Source organism: Micrasema longulum, unplaced genomic scaffold (assembly GCF_059751315.1).
Source record: "Micrasema longulum isolate JH-2025_06_02 unplaced genomic scaffold, ASM5975131v1 h1tg001012l, whole genome shotgun sequence".
Taxonomy (NCBI): domain Eukaryota; kingdom Metazoa; phylum Arthropoda; class Insecta; order Trichoptera; family Brachycentridae; genus Micrasema; species Micrasema longulum.
In genome coordinates this window covers 523,922-546,309 of record NW_028278200.1, presented here as the reverse complement: position 1 = coordinate 546,309, position 22,388 = coordinate 523,922, and the positions used below count along the sequence as shown (strand labels likewise).

Genomic DNA, 22,388 nt, shown 5'->3' with positions numbered 1-22,388 from the left:
AAGAGACTAAAAAATTATGTCCTTGTATATTTATGTAATGTTTGACGAATTAATTGTTTCTATGTATTGTGTTGATAGAGTAAAAAATATATCTTGATCTCTTGTGATTTCATGACCTTTTTTTAATAAATATCGAGAACGTACCATTTAATTTTACATATAATTTTTTGGATTCATTTGATGGACACTTTTTTTCAGATGTTTAGGGAACTAGGATGTGTTCCGCGGTAATGTTGCAGGCTAACCATTCACAATTTGGTGTCTAGTTACGTAAGCACAGTTATTTGTGGAAAAACAAAATTGTGGAATAAGTATGGAACGAGAAGTGGAGGTGATTTCAGGTTTCCTAAGAAAACGCCGACTAGAACCTTAAATTATCAATGCTATGATGGTTTGAAAGTGTTTAATCAGTTACTAGAAAGTCTCAGGAAAGCTGGAAGCGTCTTCGCTTACAATTTTTTAATTTAGAAAAAGCACCTAATTGACTACTTAAAATCAGAATGACATTTAAACTAGGTGTATTTATTTTAATAATTCATTAAGTGTCAAATAAATTTATGTAATATTGTTTATTTACAAACCAAATGATTAAATAAAATTGTCTCTTATGGTGCAATATTTAAGTATGTAATTAAAGCACCTAATATTTTAATATTTCAAATATAACATGAGCATTTTTTTTCCCAGTGAATGGCAATTTCTAACCGAGATGTTTTTTTCATTCATAATATTCGCGATGGAAAATTAGTATTTTGCTGACAAAGTTTCTCAAATATATTTTTTACAATTTCTTGTTTGTCTAACTTTACTCGGGAAATTTGTGTTTACTTTGCATTAGTAAAGCCGTAAGTGGTCCAACTTTTTACCAAGGACCCGAAATTTTACTAAAGTAGAAATATATGCCTCTTGTTTGAAATACAAGACAAATGTTTGAGCAAAAAAACACTAAGCTTTTACACTAATTTCAAACAAACAGGAACGCTCATTAGCCCGGAAAAATCTGTTTGAAACCGTTTACTGTCTACATTACAAACAAATTGATACAATATATTATGTACTTTTAACTATGAAAAAATGAAATATTTTTGGTAGATCCAAATTTTTGTATACTGTTACTACTGAAATAATAAACTGTATTAAAATTTCATCTTAATCCTAAACCTCAAGAGAGACACAGAATTAATAGCTAACGTACTTGAGATGAGGGAATTTTGAGGAAATGTGCAAATCTAGGCGCTAACATGGCTTATGACTTTTTTGTCCTGTCACTGGCTGCTATTTAAAAAAATATATAACTTCAATACAATATTTATTGTACGTTGGTGGGCTCAATGCCTAATAGCGATTTCCTCCAACCAACGAATTTAATAAAAGATGTTATTATTTTTTTAGTTTTAATAAAAAATAAAAAAAAAATCAAATTACTACCTTAAATAAAGCTAGCAATTTGTATTTATAAATGAATTTGTGTCGATACATTAGGAAACAAGAATAAAAGGAAAGAAAAAGAGGAGAATTTAAGTAAGAGATAGGTAAGGTTTCTTCCAATGGATTTAGTTTAAATCACGTCTGAATAAGCATATCGTTTCTCTTTCTCAATCTCTCCTCTTTTTCTCTTTATGAAATTGCTGTAAAAACATATTTTGATGGGAGTTGATTTCACAGACGAACAATGGATAGTGCGCAAGTTTGAAAAAAAAGGAGGAAGTATAGTTAACGTACTGATTAACATTCACATGTAATAATAATATGATATTAAAAATACTACTCTGGAAATTAAATAATGTACCGTCGGTTTTTCTTAAATTTACTATTTGATTTCACCTCCTGGTATTTTAACTAGCGCATAACTTACCAAGTAAGAATTTAGTTTGATTTTCCGCAAGATCGGCTTGAAATATTAATTTAAATTTGTGTTTTCATTTTAATTTTGACTCTGAATTTTGAATCTGACCGTCATTTAAGGGAATTATAATATTAATATAATTTCATAAAATATAATATAATCACACAGATATGCCCTGTAGGGTAAAATATTTAACATGTAGTGACCCGAAAACATACCTATAGTTACCAAGTACTTTTTATTTAAACCAGGGCTGCCTTCAACGCGCATGCATATGCTACCAAATATTCAAGGATGTCCATTTTTGATATATAAAGAAGTTTGTATTTTCAATGTTAACAATCAACATTTGTTTTTGGTTGAACATTAATTGTCCCAATCAGGTTTTTTTATAAAATTTCTTACATTTCAACCCATTCGTTTCTTTTCAAAGAATTTTAAAGAATGAAAGTATGATATTATCTCACGTTTATCATGTATCAAAAACGTATTTCTATGTGCACCATTGTAACAAAAAAGAGCTTCTCGATTTCCGCTATGCGTAGTTTGACGTTTATAAAAAATAATATTTATATTTTAAAATTAATTGTTTTGAGCTCTGTTAATTACCTTTGAACAAATATTTATCAATGAAAAGTTATTAAACGCAATTATTTTTACAATGTTTATCGAAAATGATTTAACACATTTTCATGACACAAGTGGGCGTTTTTGTTTCGCTTCTAAATAAAGAACGACTAAATACTCGTTAGGTATGACTGAGCGTTAGGCAATGAGTTAAGTGTCATCATTTTTGGGGGCTAGGGGCATGTCTGTGTATCTATACGTCAATGGAAAATCAATATTTTAACAAAAGCTAATTAGGTTTGCAGTCTACACATAAAAAGTATTAAGTAGCCAGTTTGTAGGCGGCAATTTAAATGATTGATCCATGAAATAGCGTATTTAACCGTCAACTAGGGACGTACCGCACCATATTTGCGAAGACGCACATAATATACTTTTATATCTTTAGTTGAAAATTTTTGTAAAATTTACCCAATATTTTGTAAATTGATGAAATCAATATTATAAAAAGTTCTGTAAAACTATTTATTTATCTAAAGTCGATTGCTTTAAGCAAAGGAGTTTTGGTCTAGTTAGCAGGAGCAAAACACGTCGCGTCGCACAGAGTAGTATTCGCTTGAGGTCTATCAACATTATTTTTAATGTACATTCGTTTTATTTGTACTCTTTTAACTAAGTACTTCAAAAATTAACATTAAAATTTAAAATCACACAATAAGGACGAAGAAGAATAAGGAAATGCGTATGACCGAAATGCGCCCCCCATGCGTCATAAATTTGCGATATAAATCACCATTTGCATAGAAGTGTTAAAATACAAAGAAACTTAAAATAAAACAGAAAAAGTATACTAAAATGATATCTATGACATTTTATGTTAAGTAATATGAAATAAAAATTGAAAAGGCACAATATAATCAATACAAAAATTCCAAATCAAAATACAGAAACATGATATAAATACATTTTCCACAAATTAATAAACAAAACACAGAAACATTTGATAAAAATATTAATAAAATTAGAAAAGCAAAATACGGAAACTCTTGATAAAAATATTTACAAAAATTGAATTGAAAATGCAGAAACTACTAAAAAAAATATTTCCAAAAATTTAAAAATAAAGTACAGAATTACGTTATAATTCGATTTATTTTTACTTTTGCAACTTTTTGTCGAATGTTTTTTTTTTTTAAAAAACAAAGAGAAAAAACTAAAACATATTTTAAAAGTTCGGGCTTGAACAGGCCCAGAAACGCAAGAAAATTGTTTTTAAAAATTATAAAATATGTATGTGAACAAAAAATATGAATAAAAATAGAGAAGTAATTTGATAATGAGGTCGTTAATTTAGTTCTACATACCCAATTCTATAATATTAATCTGAAAAATAATCATAATTTACGTAACCGGACTCAAAAATACTTTAAATTTTACTCGATTTTTTTGTGTATTTACTTAGTAATAAAATTAATATTAAAAGCTATGAAGTTGGTAAAAAAATATGTTTGTCTTACCAAATAACGACGTAACATTTTTACATCTTTTTTTTATTATCTGCAACTTTTTAGAAATTGCTTTTAAAAAAATACACTTACAACATTCAAAACTAAAACATGTAAAAAAATTAAACCGAAAACAGGTGCCCAAACAATTTTTTTTATTTTTTTAATTTAAAATAAAAAATTAATAAATGCATTCCATGACAAATAAGTTATTTAGTAAAAATCAATAAAACAAACAAAAAAATATATTTTTTTTAATAAGGTAATGAATTTATTTTTACTTACTCGATTCAATAATATCCATTTTAAAAATTATTACAACTTAACTGGATTTAAAAACACTACAAATTTTACTCAGTTTTTTCGGTATACATTCTTTATGATAGAACGTGCGAGTAAGCAAGACGCTTAAAAGACGCATGATTTGGAAGTTGTGAGTAGCGGGTATTAAAAAATGACGGGCTTTTGTGCCTTAAGCCCTTACTGCACCTATTTTAGATAGCAGCGGCTTCTTAGAATTCGACGGTTGGTAACTTTAGTCTTTTGATCGACTTTTCAGATCAAATACACCTATGTGCGTCGTTAGGATCAACCTCTATCCACTTCTGTCTCCAGCGCTTTTTGAGGCCTCCTGAAGAGTGACGCAAGTTTCATCTATCACCAAGTCTGTCTCGTATGTAGCCAAATTTGTAGTGCAAGAAAGACGCCGTTCAATATCCAATTGGCGGATTATAGGACCATTATTCTGTGTGATGTCCATGGAATCCTTTATATTCTACGCCAGCACCTTATTTTGTAAGCGTCAATCATTCTTCGTTATTTTTCTCTCAAGGTGCATGTTTCTGCGGCGTATAAAAATATAAGAAAACTTATTGTTTTGCAGACCAGCAAGTTCAAAATAAATTAAAAAACGACAGGTTAATTTTTCTGTCACGAACGTATTACTTTTTGTACTTTCTTGTTGAGCGTCTTCAGCAAACAGAATGTAGTTATCATAAATTCCATCATGTCCAGCATCTATTATCAAAGCCATCATTACAAACTGTCACTTTTTCCATTATAAATTTTTCGATAGCAGTCGTCAACTTGTTAACTGTCTTCTACATTGCGACGAAGATTAACCTCAAGTACCCAGAGATGAATGAAAGAGATTGTAAGCTTAGAATTTTGCATGGAAAATATATAATTTATTCTGTCAAAGCGAGGATATGATTTAAATAAAGTTAGATTAATTTCCTTCGGACTGAAGCGGTTCTTTTTATGTTTAAGGGTTCCTTTGATGAAATGTCAGACGAAGTGAAGGAAGTTATATTGTTAATAATTTATTTTTGGGATTTCGAAATATTTTAATGTGAAAATTTTTATTTAAATAAAAATATTACAATAATTTAGTAAACTAACAAAGAAGATACACTATTAGCAAATGGGTTACAAATTACATAAAGTCTGGAATTAATTTTCGACCTGGTAGGTGGAGCGAATTTTGTAATCAAAATTCATTTAAGTATCCAGATTTCAATCTTAATTTCATTTACGAAACTGGTAAATATGAAAAAGTCAGTAATTAGTCGCATAGTAATATTCACTCAATTAAACATTACAAATATATCCTAATTCCAAGGTTATCAACATTTTTATGTTATATGTAATGCAATGTTCAATTTTTGTAGACTTTTTAAATAAGTTGTAAATAAGAACTTGCCAAAAGTTCGAGTCAAGAGCGAATTTCATCAGATATGGTGTTTGCAACGTTACCACGAAACTAACGAAACCACAGCCCAACATTATACCTAAAATCATTGCACGGGTAAATAAAAAATATCACGATATTCTCCTTGTCCGGGCCGATAAAAAAAATAGTTTCGTGTATGATATGGAACCGAAACCCTGGGCGAGTGTTTTCGACTCGATAAAAGGTGAAGATCCCAAAAAGGGAATTAAGAGTCAATAAGTCTGCCTCGTTTATAATGATTGACGCATCCGCCTACCATGCTTGAGGTCCTGGGTTCGGTTTCTGGCAAGGTGGATTAAAAATACTGGTTTAAAGGGAAACGCGTTGGACTCATCACCTAACCTTTAATGTGATAAATTAATATAGATACCCCGCATTTGGAGTACCAATGGAGTGTTTTATGAACCACCGGACACAGATGGGAAAATAATGATATTGATCATGTTGTAATATCGTGTTTATACATTTGATCGTCAAAATGAAGATTATTGTATGGAATTAAATTTTGAACTTTGATTACGGTTACAAAGTATCCTTGCCGTTAATATATTTTTGAAGCAGCTAATTAATTTTCATGTCAAAACAGTGTTTTTTTTATAAAATAAAATTTTGCATGTTCATCTGAAAGAGCTTTTCCAAGATTATTACAGCATGGGCCATCTCGTCGTTCTAGTAACGAAAGAACCGTTTCAATACCCACTCACCGCTCTGACTTTTTTGCCTTCTCTTTCACAGTAGTAACTGCTTGATTGTGAAATAATCAACTTATTAACGTTAGAGACCCCCCCTTTTGTTTGTTCACATTCAAACACGATTGCAATGTCAAGTTTTTTGCTTTTTCAAGCGTTCTTAAAGTATTTTGTACAACAACGATAAATTGCTCTAAAGTTAAAACATTTCAATCATTAAAACTACAGTACACAGTATTCCTTTTTTTTAAATGTAACAAAACTAAAAATGTAATTTAACTGGTACTATATATGTAGATGTATAAAATTTATTCTTCAAGGATACGTTCCGGTTCGCACCTACTAAATTTTAATTTGAAATTCCTTTAATAAAAGGTATTTGTTAAATGGGTTTTGCGCTATTAAAAATGTCGGCATCCTTTAATTTTCCTCGTCCTTGCTGAATATTTATTACATTTTTTAAACTACCGCCGACAGTGATAAATGAACTGTACAATTATTTATTTCCTTAAAAGTGAAACTTATTATAGCGGTTACCGAAATTGTTTGTTGTACTTCAATTAAAATATGATAAATAAGGACAAGTTTGTAGAATAACTGCGTTTTAAAACTTTAAGAAACACTGTTATTTTGAGCATTAGTGAGATTAAACTTGACACATTTCAAGAAGGTTTATGAAAACGCCGAAACTTTTAGAAACCTTTAATTAATCAAAATGTAATATTATATACCTTTTGATTTGATCCTAATGACTATCGTTTTAATAAGATATTTTTTATAATGCATATTTAAAAAATATTTATAATACATTTCTTAGGATTTATAAAAGAACACTCATTTTAAGTTTTATCTTCAAATATCGAACAAAGATCATAAACTTATTATACCTGCCGGCAAATTTGGCACTTTTCAATAAATTATAAAAACTCTAATAACTTATTTATTTTCATAATCAGAAATAATACTTTTTGATGTTTAAAAAAATAACTTGACCCAGATGTTATCTGTTTTGTTGAAAACACTCATGCAAACGTGACCTCATGTTTGCAAAAACTAGCTCACAGAGATCTGGACTGACAGCTGCAATCTTACATCGGATATTTTCCTGAATGGTGCTTATTACTTATTGTTGAAGGCAATTTATCGATTTGAAGAAGTGTTATTGGATCGGATCAGGTAATCTTAAAAACTAGTCTTTGCCACCGAAGTGACTTATTAATTTTTTTTTAAAATGCTCCTCACTTTGGCCATCGATGCTTTCGTTGTATATGCTGTGGCTCTATCTCTCATGAAATAGGTTATATTGTTGAAATCATCATGTAGCTGCAGTTTCTGTATAAAAAAATACATTATTACGCGATATTGTTCTGAAGCCACTGTTTCACGATGACAAAAAAAATGGCCCGATTACACGTCAGCCGGAAATGGCGCAATGAACAGCGATCTTCAGGCTATAGAGTGACTTTTGATGGATTTTTTGCGAAAAATCTTACTCTAGTAGCACATATTTTATTTATTGACGTAATTTTTAATGTAAAAATGCACCTCGCTACTAAAAAAAATTTGTTTAAACTTGTCGGGGAAGAAAATCCTTTCAAAATCACAATAGCATTGTTTTTCCCCCGTATGTTATCATTTTCTTCCGTCTGCTGGATGATTTGCAGCTGGTATGGATGGAATTTTAAATTTTCCTTCAAAATATTTTGTACCAAAGACTTATTGCCAGAAAATGCGGTTAGATTTATACAGATTTCGCAAAAAAAAAGTTTGTTTTCCAGACTCAAAACAAAACTGGAGGTCCGGGTCGAGGTTCATTTCCGACTGATCCTATTCTTTCGAACTTCTTCATCCACTTCCATATCAACTGGTTCGACGGCCATCACTCAATCTTCAAATATTGAACCGAGAACAAAACGTCGCGTCGCCACATTGGTCGAATTCTTGTACTTGGTCAATGGGCTTTTGTTCACGGGCTCATAAAAAAAAATCCGCTGTTGTCCTGCGTTGAATGATCCCTTTTATCTCTCAGCTATATAAACTATAAACAGAGACAGCGTGATTTAAAGTGTAAAATCTGCTAGCAAACACACGGTATTGTATAAACACCTGGCAATTTTATGCGTTTTTTTAATTTCCTATTTTTATGTTATCAACTACAACCTTACTGTAACAGTAAAAACATGTACCGTTTTAGATGTAAATAAATACTTTTTTTTTCTTGACGCATTACCTTTAAAACTATGTCCATGTGAAAACCCTTGTCCTAATATTTATTTTTTAATGTTATTAATCGCATTTATGTTTTTAACATTGACTAAGCGATTTAATGTTTTTTTTTATTGAACAAATTACCTATAGTCGGTGTTTACGTTCAAGACGCACGGAAATAATGCGATAGTATGTTGTGACTTGTGACGCTATCCGGTTGAATTGAACTAAAAATTGACTGGTCGATATTCACGAATATGTTATATTTTTGAAAAACCAGGCGCTAATTTTTATCGAAACTCGACTGGACTTTTGACTTTGTCACAATTTCTGTAGACAAAGACTGGATTTAATTTTATCTAAATAACTCCCTAAAGAGTTGTTAATATATACATATTACAACAGAGATGGAAAATATATTAGAGAAGGGAATATATAAATCATTTACGGGCCTTTTATTCTGTTTTTTTTTTCTCATTTTTTGAAATATTTGCGTTCTTATAATCCACTCAGATATTTCAATTACAACTACAACTAACCGAAACAAAAAATAATGAATATTGGTGTACCGCAAAGCACTGTTTCGGGTCCTTCATTATTTGTCATGTATGTAAATGAAATTTTTGCTTCAAATTTGAAAGGTAAAATGGTGTTTTGTACAGACGACACTGTTATAATAATAAATTTATTGGAGAATGTAAACAATAGTGCCAACTTTTCAATTTAGTTTTTCTACTTGGTTTTTCGTATTTTTTATTTTCTCTCTATCTATCCTCGCCTCTATTGTATACACCATGATCGGTCTGACACACGTTTTGTATATCCGAATTATGTTTCCAATAATCATGTGTTTAGGCATCCAGATGTTTACGAACTGAGATGGATATGTTATCATCATCACTATGGCTGCATCATCTGCATGGTATGTGATGTTAATTTTTTTATTCTTAAAAGCGTTTTTTAATATATTTATTCTGCTTGTGTAAGCAAAGGTTTTTGGCGTATATATTGTTATGCTATATTTAGTTATAAAGGTGCTAAAATTGCTTTGTTTTTTTGTTGTTCTCAATATATGTTGTTTTTTAAATGTTAAGTTGCTGCAACTCCTGGTAATATAATTCAACATATTATACTTGTAAAATACTTTGTGTTTTATGATCGATAAACAAAAAAAAAACAAAATAATAATAATAATAAAAATCTGACAAATCAATTTATTTAAAGAATTGTTTAATTTCAATCTGATATTACTGAATTGCAACAAAACATAATTTCTACCCCTTTCAATAAATAATTGTGATCTTCTTACTTATTTTTCATATCATAATCATAGTAACCAAAACGATAGTTTACTGTTGTACGTATTATATGCAGCAAGACAATAAAAAAGTCCAATGATATAAAGTACCTTTATATTATCCTAGATAATATGAAATTGAAATAACAAATAAATGCCGTAGTAAAACGAGTAAAAAAACTTATTCATTACACTAAGAAACATTCTCTTCCCGTAAAATCCAAAAACTATTTACTACGCAATTGTATAATAAACTGTGCAGTATGGAGTCAAAGACAAATGTACGTCCACTTTTAATTACCCATAAAACAAAAGCTAAAATAATATTCTAAAAACCTAAAACTTACCCTTCAAATTTAATTTTTAAAGAACTAGATATACCTTCAATTGACGACATCTTTAAAAAAAGCATATGTCATACCAATTTTCAATGAAAATAAACCTAGTAATTTACGAAATTCACAAAACCTAGACTTCCAAATAATTAAATTTTACATACATGAAATAAAACTGCAGCTTTAAATAATAATAATATATATTAAGGGAAAAAATACTTTTATAATATTCCAAAAATCTTAGAATCAATTTAAATATTCAAAAATTTCAATCGAAACTAAAAAACACACGAAACCCACTTTATCCTGATCTTTGTAAAGTTGAAAATAATGTATCTTTTAGAATATATTATTTTATTTATTTATTTATTTTATATAATACGGCCTAAGCCAAATACAACAGTTACATGAAGAAACAAAATGCAAGAAACTGAACAAAAAAAACATGAAACTATTTAGCAAAGACAAACCAGGGCAAAACAATAATTGTATACAATAATTTCATATCAAAGAAACTGTTTAAGATAATAAAAACGAAATCATAATCAAATATTATATTGAAATACTATATAAACGGGACACCCCGGTGAAGGAACATTATCTTTAATGTAAAACAAACTGCCTTCCTAAACACGAGTTTTTACTCTATTAGAGAGGTAGAACCGTTATTATTAATTATGTGTTTACAAAACATCGTAATTTTAAACTTGTTTTGTAAAAAAAAAAAAAAAAAATAATGTGCGATAGTTTCTACTGGGTTCGCTGTTTTGAAATTAAAAACATAAAAGCTTTTAACATACTTCTGTTTTGGTCTGAATTTAACACTACTATTTTTTTTTTCATGGTACATGCAAAGTGGCAGTGATAAAATTAAACACCCAGATTATGTTTTATATTTCTCATCGTTAAAACCCCTTGTTCTGTTAAAGGACATTAAAAAATATATGAAGCACACAAGGACAGACCATCTTTTTTTGTAAGATAGTAAACGTGATAATAATGTTGAGTTTAATGAAGAAATATTTTAACAATTTCAGATATTTTCTAAGCAGTGATTAAACTGTTGAGAAAATGAAAATCAGGGCACTTAAAGAGCTTATGAACTGTCAAAGGATGCGTTAAGTGATCACCCTGCACGCTTTGTAATAGTCACTATTTTTCTATTGTCTTTGCATGCTGGGTATGAATATTATATTACCATGACTCTTATTATTTTTATGTACTTTTTTTAGCACCATAACCGGCCAGGGTATTATAAAGTGGTATTTAATAGTGGTAATAATTACAATGCACCCAGGGTTGAGAAAAAATAATTAATTATCGCGTTCTCACCGGGAATCGAACCCGGAACCTTCCCTGCGTCAAATATTATCTTAGCCATTACACCGCGGAGGCCCCCATATTAGCCTACTATAAAGAATAAAAGTATGTAGAAAACTTAACACGTATGTTTTTGGAAGGAAAAGTTTTTTTACAGACCAGAAATCTTTTTACGGGAAAGTTTTTATTGACAGTACTTTTTTATTAATTTATTTGGTTTGTATAATATTATATCCTTTAAATATTTTAAAAGTGTAACTCGGTAAATCACATAAATTATTAAACGGTACATTTGAAAAAAGTTAATCAAATTCATTTTTGACATAGACATGAACAAGTCCAATTAATTTTGTCACAAATCATTTTGACGTGGAGCATTTTTAAATGAACGTGATCTGCATTAAATTTCATATTGAAACCATGTTTGCTTCTGATTTCATCAAAATTATACATGTGTTTACTCCAAAAAAAATTAATTCTTTATAAATCTATCGAAATATATTTAATTAAATTTCTTGTAATATTGATTATCTTCATGTATGATTGAAATCAAACGGATAGATATAGTTAAGGTAATACAATAAGATATTAGGACACCAAATGCCAAACACTCTTCGAGTGGTTAATGAATAGAATGCAGATAGATGTTTAGCTGCCAACACGTTCAGAAAAAAATGACCATATGTTCAGGAACTGTATTCAGCAAGATTGATGACTGTTTTCGATTTGCATTCTTACAGATAAAGAAAATAGAAATTTATAATCTAAAACATGATTATACCTCTTGCCACTGGCGACACTGCGATGAAATTTGCCAGAGCCGCTCCCGTGCCGTGTCCCATAATGGTGACACGGTCAGGATCGCCCCCGAAGGCAGGAAGGTTCTCCCGCAACCAGTGCAGGCCCGCCACGAGGTCCATGATCCCCTGGGCAGAGCTTTTAGCGCCCGTTTTAAGAAAACCTGGAAAAATACAGTCATTGAAGTTGTATTAAAACGATAAACGATAGATTTGATTAGCAACACATACACACACTCATACACACTTATTCTCACCCTCTCACGCATACACCGCTACTCATAGATGCACTTATAATCACACGAACATTCGGTCACACGTTTGAAAGTTTTTTTTTTTAGTTTTTACAAGTTTTTACTTCACAAAAGTCGACAGATGGAAGAGTCTTAGAAATGTAGATATTTAAACAGGCTAAATGATGAATGTTATAAAGTGTTCACATAAACTTTCCAATTAAATACCATACAACGTTTAAATGGCTTAACTTCCATTTCCATTCTCAAAATTCTTTTTACTCTCTATTGCAATAAATTTCACATTTAATTATTTTGTTTTTTTTTTACCATTTTCATTTTAAACGTAGAGGTATTATGTTTGCAAAAAGATGAAAGTCTTACCGATAAGTTTACTCATATATGTTAGTAAAATATATCTACGAATCTGCCACAAATATTAGGTTTAAGCAAATATTTTTTTTGGGATATTACTGACATATTGTAAAAGTAAACAAATCAACAATAATACATATTTATAAATTAGCAGTGAGGAAAGAACTGTCGGTACCTACTTATTTATTATAGAAGTGCAGATTCACCTATATTCCTTACTGTATCTTTAAATATAAATAGTGCGACTACTCAATTTTTTGTATAGTCCACCAAACAACTTGTTGCGCTTGGTCGTGCCTTGTATTCCTCTAAACACATAGGTAATTCCAGAAACATTTAAACACGGAATATTTCAAACGCTCTTTTATTCTTCACTTTCTCCGCAATCTATCGCAGCTTTATCCTGTTTAAGTTATCTCGATACTTTTTGCATCAATCAAACAATGTTTACATATTAATGTATTTTACTAATGTGATAAACTACTGCAAAGAAGATCCTTACTTGAGAAAAATAACATTCTGTCGAAATTCCGTTCATAGAATTTATCATTCTGAATAACATATTACAATTTCACATCGATCCTGGCGTCGATATAATATTTACATAGTTTTGCATACATTCATAGTACTTTTCAATATTTTATTACATTGTTTCAAGAAATTATGTTCCAGGACTTGCAACTAAAGCGTAAGACTGATTAACTTAAGAAATAATCGAGATTTCGACGATTCTAATTGGTAAAGCAGATAATAAAATCAAATTATCTATGTATGTTTGTTTCTTAAAAATAATAGAATGCTTTTCATTTTTTTTGCACAACAGGCTTTGAGGCTCAGTTGCAGTGACTTGAAAAAATCACATTTCATTTTCGTATTCTCACTGTGAATCGAACCCAGGTCCTTCCGTGTTTGAGTCGACACCACGGAGGTCGCATTTTATATGTATATCATATTATAAATATATAATATTTATTTTTTTTAACTTTTTTTGCACTAGTATTCTATTAGTCCCAACTCAACACAGGACTTATTAATTTTTATTTAAATATATATATATCAATCTTGTATAGTATTTTAACATAATTCCTATTCAAGGTATACACACTAGTCGTATTCATAGGAAGGGAATGCGACATATTTAGACTTTAATCAAATAGATTTTGTAAGTAGTAAAGTTTAACTCAAATGAATACGCTGTACTTCATATTTGTTACTTAAAAAATGAACAAAGAAAAATCACATACACTTTTTTGGTTTTACATAAGAAGAAAATTTAGAAATATTAAATAAATAACGTCCTTTTCATTAACATTCTCCCCTACCAACTTGTGTTAAAATTATATAATTAACGTTTAAAATGAAAAATTAAAAGAAAAAATTCTCTGTATTCGCTTTACTAATGAGTGCCTTACGCTTAATCGCGTGCGGATAAAGGTAAAGTGTATCGTTGCGGAAAATTATAAATAAATAATTATATTTCCATACTAACGATAATAACAAAAAAAATCTTTGATATTTTATGGATGCATGATGTTTTAATGTTTAACGTTGATTTATTATTTAAGCTTTAATTTGTATTTAGTACGTAACCCCCTTTTCTACTAAAATCATATGTTTTTACTGTTTCAGAACAGGATTACTTACCCTAGTTAGGAGTTAAAGCAATTTCATATTACTTTAATAATTTTATGTATATGTGATAAGATTTTTTTTTCAACGACTGTGAGTATTTATTACTAGTAAAGTAAGACAATTTTATTACAGTTCAGGCAAAATAAAATAATATTTTTGACAGATTATTATTTTTGACATTAATATTTTTGACAGAGATAGTGTTGTGACAGTCTTTTTTTATCGATTTTTCAATTTCGAATAATTTTGGGATGAATAAAAACGGAATTTTATATTTACGACTAGTTTAATACTTACTAAAAATAAAATCGTAAAATAAAAAAAAACATAAAAGCAGTTTACTTATTTGTTCAATTTGGTCATTCAACAGGATATATAAGACAAAATAATACAAGAGATAAAGTTATAATATGCCTCTCACAATAATTACAGAATGGCAAAGATAGTAACGGAAAAACGACAAAGATAGTAATGGAAATAGCGTTGTACAATTATAATAAAAGTAACAATTGTTTTATTAGATGAACTCGGGAGTGTTATCTTTTAACATTATTAATTGTAATATGGTTCCATAATAGTAATCGCGAGTTAAATAGTGTTTTTTGACGGTATTTCGGGAATTACGGTGGAGATGAGAGATAATGGAAGAGATGAGAGATAGTGGTGGGGATAGACAAAGCCAGAAAAATAGAGCTAAAGTTACTAATTTGTGAACATATCTTGTTGTAAGTGACCATCACACATAAAAGTATACAAATTTTTTTAAATTCAACAATTGTAATGGGTGCATAAATTAGGTCGGCGTCAAAATTATCGTCGAATGAATTTAATTAATCGTATTGTGAACTCTTTAAAATTAACACACACAATATAATTCGATATTCAATATGAAATAAACATTATCGATTGATAATGAAGTTTTCCGGCGGTAAATATAAACTATAGAGTAAGGCATTTGTTTTCTACACTTAACTGTCAATATTTACTGTACTCCATGAACGTGTTTACTTCAAAAGTCTCTTCTCAAATTGCCTGTAGAATATACTACAAGTATAGTGGACCAGAAGTTTCTACATTACAAATTAATCAGATTGGCAGTTAGTGATACATTTAAATTCTTTTCTAAATTACCAAATCTATTAAACATATTTCTATAATAGACAAATTCTCAAATACGTAAAACTTATGAAAAAATAAAATATTTGACGATTTAGTTAAAACGTTAACGATGTTATTTTATTCAGGAAAATTTGTATACGAAGGGAAATTATTAAGCTCGAGGTAAATTCTTAACGAGTACGGAGAACTTATATGTAGTAAGTACTAAGTACACACCGGAGAAGGTGCGACTAAGATTATGTATATTCTGGGACCTAATAAGCCATCCACGTAACGAAGCAATTTGCAACCAAACGGTAACTGTGACTTGTGTCCTTATGATGAGATGTAGTCAGTTGGCTTATCTCAGGTGTTCTTAAGAACTTTCACATTGGACAATTCAGAATAAAATTAGGAATCGGTTTATCTTAGTTTTTATAGATTCGGCATTACAATAAAGACTTCGCTTCTTTTACTTTACAAAAACCAATAGATGGGAGAATTGAAGTTTTTTAATTTGATATTTATAAATTAGATGCTCAGATACTTAGAGTAAAACAAAAGGTATTTAAAAATTACATTTTAAAGTTTACAAACAAAGTGAATAACAGTTTTGCCTGCTTCACAGCACTTTAGCACATGACTATATTGGCGAGTGTTTTTATCGCGGGGTTGGCGCGGTACACGGCACCTTGCCACGCCCGCGCGGTCACTATGGACACTAAACCTGTTACCATATGTTTTTGTTTACCGCGTCCGTGCTGCGCCGCAAAACGTTTGCTACTATGGTCAACATTAAAGGTTAAAAAATAATATTAAAAATGATAAATTTAAAAATATGCAATAAGACTTATTCTAGTGGGAAATGTAATCGACACAAGGTGTTAATTAATAATTGAATCAATTAGGCGGCCTCTGTGGTAATGTTAAGACGCTTGACTCACGCACTGAATGTTCCGAATTCGATTTCCAGTGAAAACACAACAAATAGTTAGGGGTTTTTCTTTAGCCTGGGTATTCTGTGATAAAATTTACTACTGTTATTGGGCCTCCTGGCCTGTTGAAAAAATATTTAAACCAACATAAAATTAAGCTTGTGCTTAAAAATCAGTATAAAATATTATAAATATGTAGGTAATAGAACAAAATATACAAGCTGTATAAATCTATTATTTTACCGCTCAATAAATTGAAAAATAATAATAATATGCCGAATACATACATGTATGGCAACTCAAAAGCAAAATAAACACATACGCAGGATGTGTATTTTGGTATATTCGGAAGTCGAGATAAACCGGGGTAAAAGGTAGGAAAATTTAGGGGATATTTAATTAATTATATACGGGAACCCCTTTAACCAGCCGATGTGTTGCGGAAATTAGAAATGCTATAAAACTTCTCACGTTTCCGAGCGTGGAAGAATATTTTTCATCGATGCTTTTAAACGCTGTCAGCCAATGTAATTGATTGTGGAAAATAGTGATAAACGTTATTTGTTCCGTTGCTTATTAAAAACGATATGTTTCTGTTTAAATTTTGCAGAAAATTAATAAAAATAATTCAAATTCTGAAAAAAGAAATTAAATGGAAAAAAACCGCCTCGTAGTGTAATGGTAGAGGCATTTATTACGGGTTCGATTCTTGGCGAGGTACACGTGAAATATTTAGTTATTTACTCCTAACATTATTATATGCAAATTTCTGACTTACAAGGATACATTCAATGTTTCAAGCTAGCCAATACATTGATATGTATAGTATACATTATATTACACTGTATTTATTTGTCGAAGTAAGAATAATTGTTCAAAAATATGTTAGCTCCTCTCCTCACAAGAGAGTCTTGACATTTTAAATGCCAGATGATAATAATAATGATTCTCCAAGTTACTTATGTTAGTGAATATAACTTTTATATATTATAATTATTTAGTTATCAACTTTTCAAAGTATAGTTTACGTACTTGTCTTAAAACCGGTATACATAAAAATGTCGGTAGGTGGTTACACACTAATGTTTACTAACATAAATCTTAAATTCCCTAAAATATTAACACTGTACAATTGATTGATTGCTTCCGTTTTTCTCGCGCACAGGAATTTGAGCTTTATTATTGTAGTATCAACGCTAAATCAGGATCATTTTTGTCAGTTAAAATTGTACATATGTAACAGCAAGCCACAGTTGACTGTTGTCTTTTTAAATTACTTAATCTTTTTTTTTTATTTTAACTGCTTACTAACCAATATTTTTACGTAGACGTGAAATATTTTTGTAAGTTTTGTATGGTTTTTTTAGCATTATTTTGAGGGAGAGATTATTCTTTATTACATTTAGATTACTCCGAACAAAAAAAAAGTTAAGCCCAAAGGGACGATACTTCTAGGTGACCAGATATTAGCAAACCGAGGCATAAAGAGACGATAACTAAAGCCGATTACATGAGGCGAATTTTTTAGCGCGTAGCAGTCGATAGGTAGCTTACTATTGCCTGCAAGTGTTTTATTATTCCGTTAAATCGATTAAAAATCCTTTTTTGATTGAAAATTTTTGCATCAGTTACCAATACGTATAAATCAATACATTTTTTACAGACATTTTTTAGTGGAACCGCATATTACAAAACTAGAAACAACAGTCAAATAAAAACACCTTAAAACTATATTATTTTAATTAATAGTTTTTTACTAAAACCTTACATGAATAACTATTAAGCCTTTAAATTTAATCAACATACTAATCTCAATTTACATATTTCGCCTCTAAGTTGTAAGTGGATGGTGTTATGCAAAAACGTGTTGTAAACAAAAAAACAACAGCCTTAAATTGATATAATTGATCTTTAACTATTGTGTGGCTATGATGTAACACTAGTCGACATAGGACACAAGACTTGATATTTTATCTATCTTGTTTTTTTAAATGATGAATTCGTATTTTTATTCTTAATCTTCAAATGGACATTTTTTCATCTAATTTGGAAAGTTAAGTTTGTATAACTATGCTAAATGTTATAATTTTTTATTTTTTTTATCACGTGGAGAATGAATGTACGCTAATTCAGCAACACATCTATATCGATACCTTATACAAGAAAGAGCACGAAGATAGAAGTCATAACAAGGAAGACAGAGACGCTTTTCTGCGGTTGGTGTTGTCTAAAACAGATTTAGTCTACAGTCGGTTGATGACAGTGATGGGGGACGCATGCGCGTAACAGGAGCAGCGTATTTGTGATTTTTAATTTATTTTGCTATACCTGTGCCAAAGTATATATTTATTCGCATAAATAATGGAAAATAAATTATTGAACAGTATTTCTCCTTGTTTTTAAAAAAATGATGAAGTTTAGAATATTCCTACTTTTACTAGTGGTAACACAATGTTACATCACCGTGCGCAAAGGGATTATTTACCACAGTCTTTTAAGAGCTAACATCAAGCGCATGTAAAATAAATGACATGATTTATTTATCTTGTCTGTTAAGTTTGATAGAGTAAAAATTTTAAATAGAACAAAAATGGTAATAAATTTTAGTTATCTAAAAATTTTACAAAAATGTGGGATAATATTTTTTTATAAAACAGCTTAGCAACCTTTGTAATGACAATAACGTCAAAATGTTTTAAACAATGTTACTTCAGAATATATATATATATCTATAGTTTTTATATTTTTTTATGAACAATTATGAATGGCTTATATTTTGCAATGAAAAAAAAAATGAGTTAAAAAATTGAAATATGAGCTTCACCCGTTCTAAATCAGATGTTTAAAATACCTTGAGATTCACTGTCAATATGAATCTCCAAATTACTAAAACTTAGCTTCCGTTTGTAATTTATCGGCAATTCTAGCAAAGAAAACGTTTTTTGCGGGGTTAACATATTTTTGTAATTTGGTTATCGTGTTAAGCACCTATTTTTCTAAAAAAAAATTAAAATCTTAATTCGCAACAATGTCAGCACCTCAACGGAGGGTTTCATAGTCATTAGTCCGGTTGAATAGTTTTTGGTTAACGCATCGAATTATTACAGAGAATTCGTAAGTTTTAACTCAGTGAAATATTTTTAATTTTTTTTCCGATTTTGATGCTTGATTCATTTTTGCAAAACACTAATTTTAGTTTTTGGTTTTAAAAAAAATATGGCTTGTTTCATTTTTGCATAACACAATCCATATAGTATTTGTAAAAGTATTTGTCATATTTGTAACAGTTTATGTCAAATACAATTTGTTATATATTATTTGTTAAAGTTGCAGAACGCATTAAAACTTTTTTTCTTAATTCAAACTTTCTTGAGTAAATAACATTGTAAAGGCCTTTGAATACAGAAGTTATTCATAACTTTGATTGGGCTCACAGTAAGTACTATCTACATTGCGGTTTTATTAATATATCTAAATCTAGAACAGAATCTACTAGTAGTCAATCTTTCAAACTGGATGAACGCCCCGATGGTCCAGATAAATGTAACTATGGAGCCTGAATAGCTTGCGGCACTACTTTGTCTCCCATCTAATAAACTTTTACAAAAGAATTCTAGAATTCCTCTCTATGTAGTACCAGAGCCACGATTTTAAACGCTATCTTCATCGGTATAATATATCGAGACAGAATAAATTAACATCGATATTTATGTACGAAAATGTGCATATTTGCATGAAAAATTCAAGTAACTTCGGCGGCAACCTGTAATTAAACATGTTTAAAAAAAATGTAAACGTATATTATTTTTATTCTCCTTCTTCTGCTTTCTCTAGGACTGCGTCCTGATATCGCTCGGAGCCTGTTCCTGGGATGCGGTCGTCCAACTGTCTCGCAATCTTTTCTGGGTCTTCCTGGGGTTTTGCTGCCAACTGATATTGCACCTGCCACTATATTCACCACTCTTACCGAATCTGCTCTCCCCAGAAATGTTTTCTTGATCTTCCCAACGCACAACATCTTCTACGTCGCAGATCCTTCTTATTTCGGAGTTTCTTACTCTGTCTCGGATTGTAGTTCCTACAATGGGTCGGAGAGTGTTTATTTCACTCGTACTTAGAAGGCTTTTTGTTCTAGTGGTATCGGCCAATGTCTGATATGTCTAATGCAGGTTTTATAAACTAGTTTTTTGCTCTCCTTCAGCACACGTTTTTTTCTTCATACAGGATTTTTTAAGCATCCAGCCAAAACAGCGGCTTTGTTTGTTCGTTCTATTACTTCTTCATAGAGGTCGTTGCTGCTGAATATTTTAACACCCAAGTCCTTAAAATGCATAACTTGCTCTATTGTTTTATTATCTATCACAAGTTTGCATTGTACTAGCATCGTATATTCTAATTTTATACGGAAAACTAAATTTTACTTTGTAGACAAAATTAATGATAAATTTTAACTTACCATCAGAATACGGACCCAGGACTGCACTAGATGATAATAATGACTAATATAACGTCGGACCGCGTAATCTGTTAATTTTACAAAAATCTTTGCCAGCAATTTATTCGTTATAGAGAGCCGTTAGTTAAAAATTATTGCTATTTTTACTCTTAATAATGATAGTTTACTGATACCCTAGCGGTATTTTTGGTTGATTAAAATCGTAATTCATATACATATACATACATAACGCTTTAAAAGTTCTCTTGCCGTTAACGAAAGGGTGAACTGTAATGAAAAAACGAATTTCATTCAGTTTTGTGATAGGATGGGTATATTTGAAGAAAGGATTAGAACATGCATTGTATACCTACCTATATGATGTGGTTTTTATTCAATTTCGGGCACTGAATGACGAAATTCATTATGAAATATAACGATGTTTACGACGCGCGACGATTCAAGATCTTTCTATGCAATGTAATGTACTGTCAAAAATATTGTTTTGTTTTTGTTCTTAATCCAAATCTTCTAATTTTGAATTTCTTCTATCTCGATATAAGGTAGGTACCATGAGGATGGGTCAAAGGAAGGATGGGAAAGAAAGGTAATTGTCCGGAAAAAACAAAGATAAATGCTGTTATTTACTTAACACTTAACATTAAAAAATCAATTAATAGTTTAGTTAAAGTACTAAGTGCTGGGCAAAGTTTATTTAAAAAAAAAAAATTACACGACTAAAATAAAAAAATCATTAAAAAACTCCCGAAATGAAGGAAAAGAAATTTAAAATATTTTAAATATACGTAAATACTTTGTCGTCATAACTTACTTATTAGTTTGTCAATCAAGAAAGCCATCCCATATCATACATCCCGCCAGCGCACATACGTGAAGTTGCCGCGTAATGTTGGCGGGCCGTGAACAATATAATATCATAACACAATGACAAAACCATGCCAATCCAACTTCATCCACACTGTTTAAGTTGCGAATAGATCTACGAAAAGCCGGAGGATCTATCCCAAAGAATTCCAAGTCATGTGACGAATTGACTAATCTACACATTATGGACATTAAGGCATCAAAAAAAGTGGCTCATAGAAGGTTTAACAAAGAGCAGATTTTAATATCTGGTGGCATGGTTGAGAACATGAAAAGAAGAAGTCATATTATGTTTTACCACGAAAAATATTTAACTGACCGGACTGTAAAAAAAAACAGCAACTTTTGTTAAGCAAACGTAAAAAATAATTAAATAATCATTTTTTAACACAGCATAATTAAATAATCGGCCACTTAACCCAGCCAATGACAGGTCATAAGCCCTGTAAACGCTCAAATATCCATAATCCTGAATTTGGAAAAAAATTCTACCTCATCC

The 22,388-nt window shown here is 30.1% G+C and overlaps 1 protein-coding gene across 1 annotated transcript in view; it reads right to left on the bottom strand.

Annotated features, from left to right (window-relative positions):
- LOC148277555 (uncharacterized) overlaps nt 1-22,388 on the bottom strand; it is a 320,355-nt gene that overhangs the window by 52,045 nt on the left and 245,922 nt on the right. Inside the window, exon 4 of the mRNA XM_088232727.1 lies at nt 12,281-12,460. Coding sequence (XP_088088853.1) covers nt 12,281-12,460 — 180 coding nt within the window. The remainder of the gene's footprint in view (nt 1-12,280; nt 12,461-22,388) is intronic.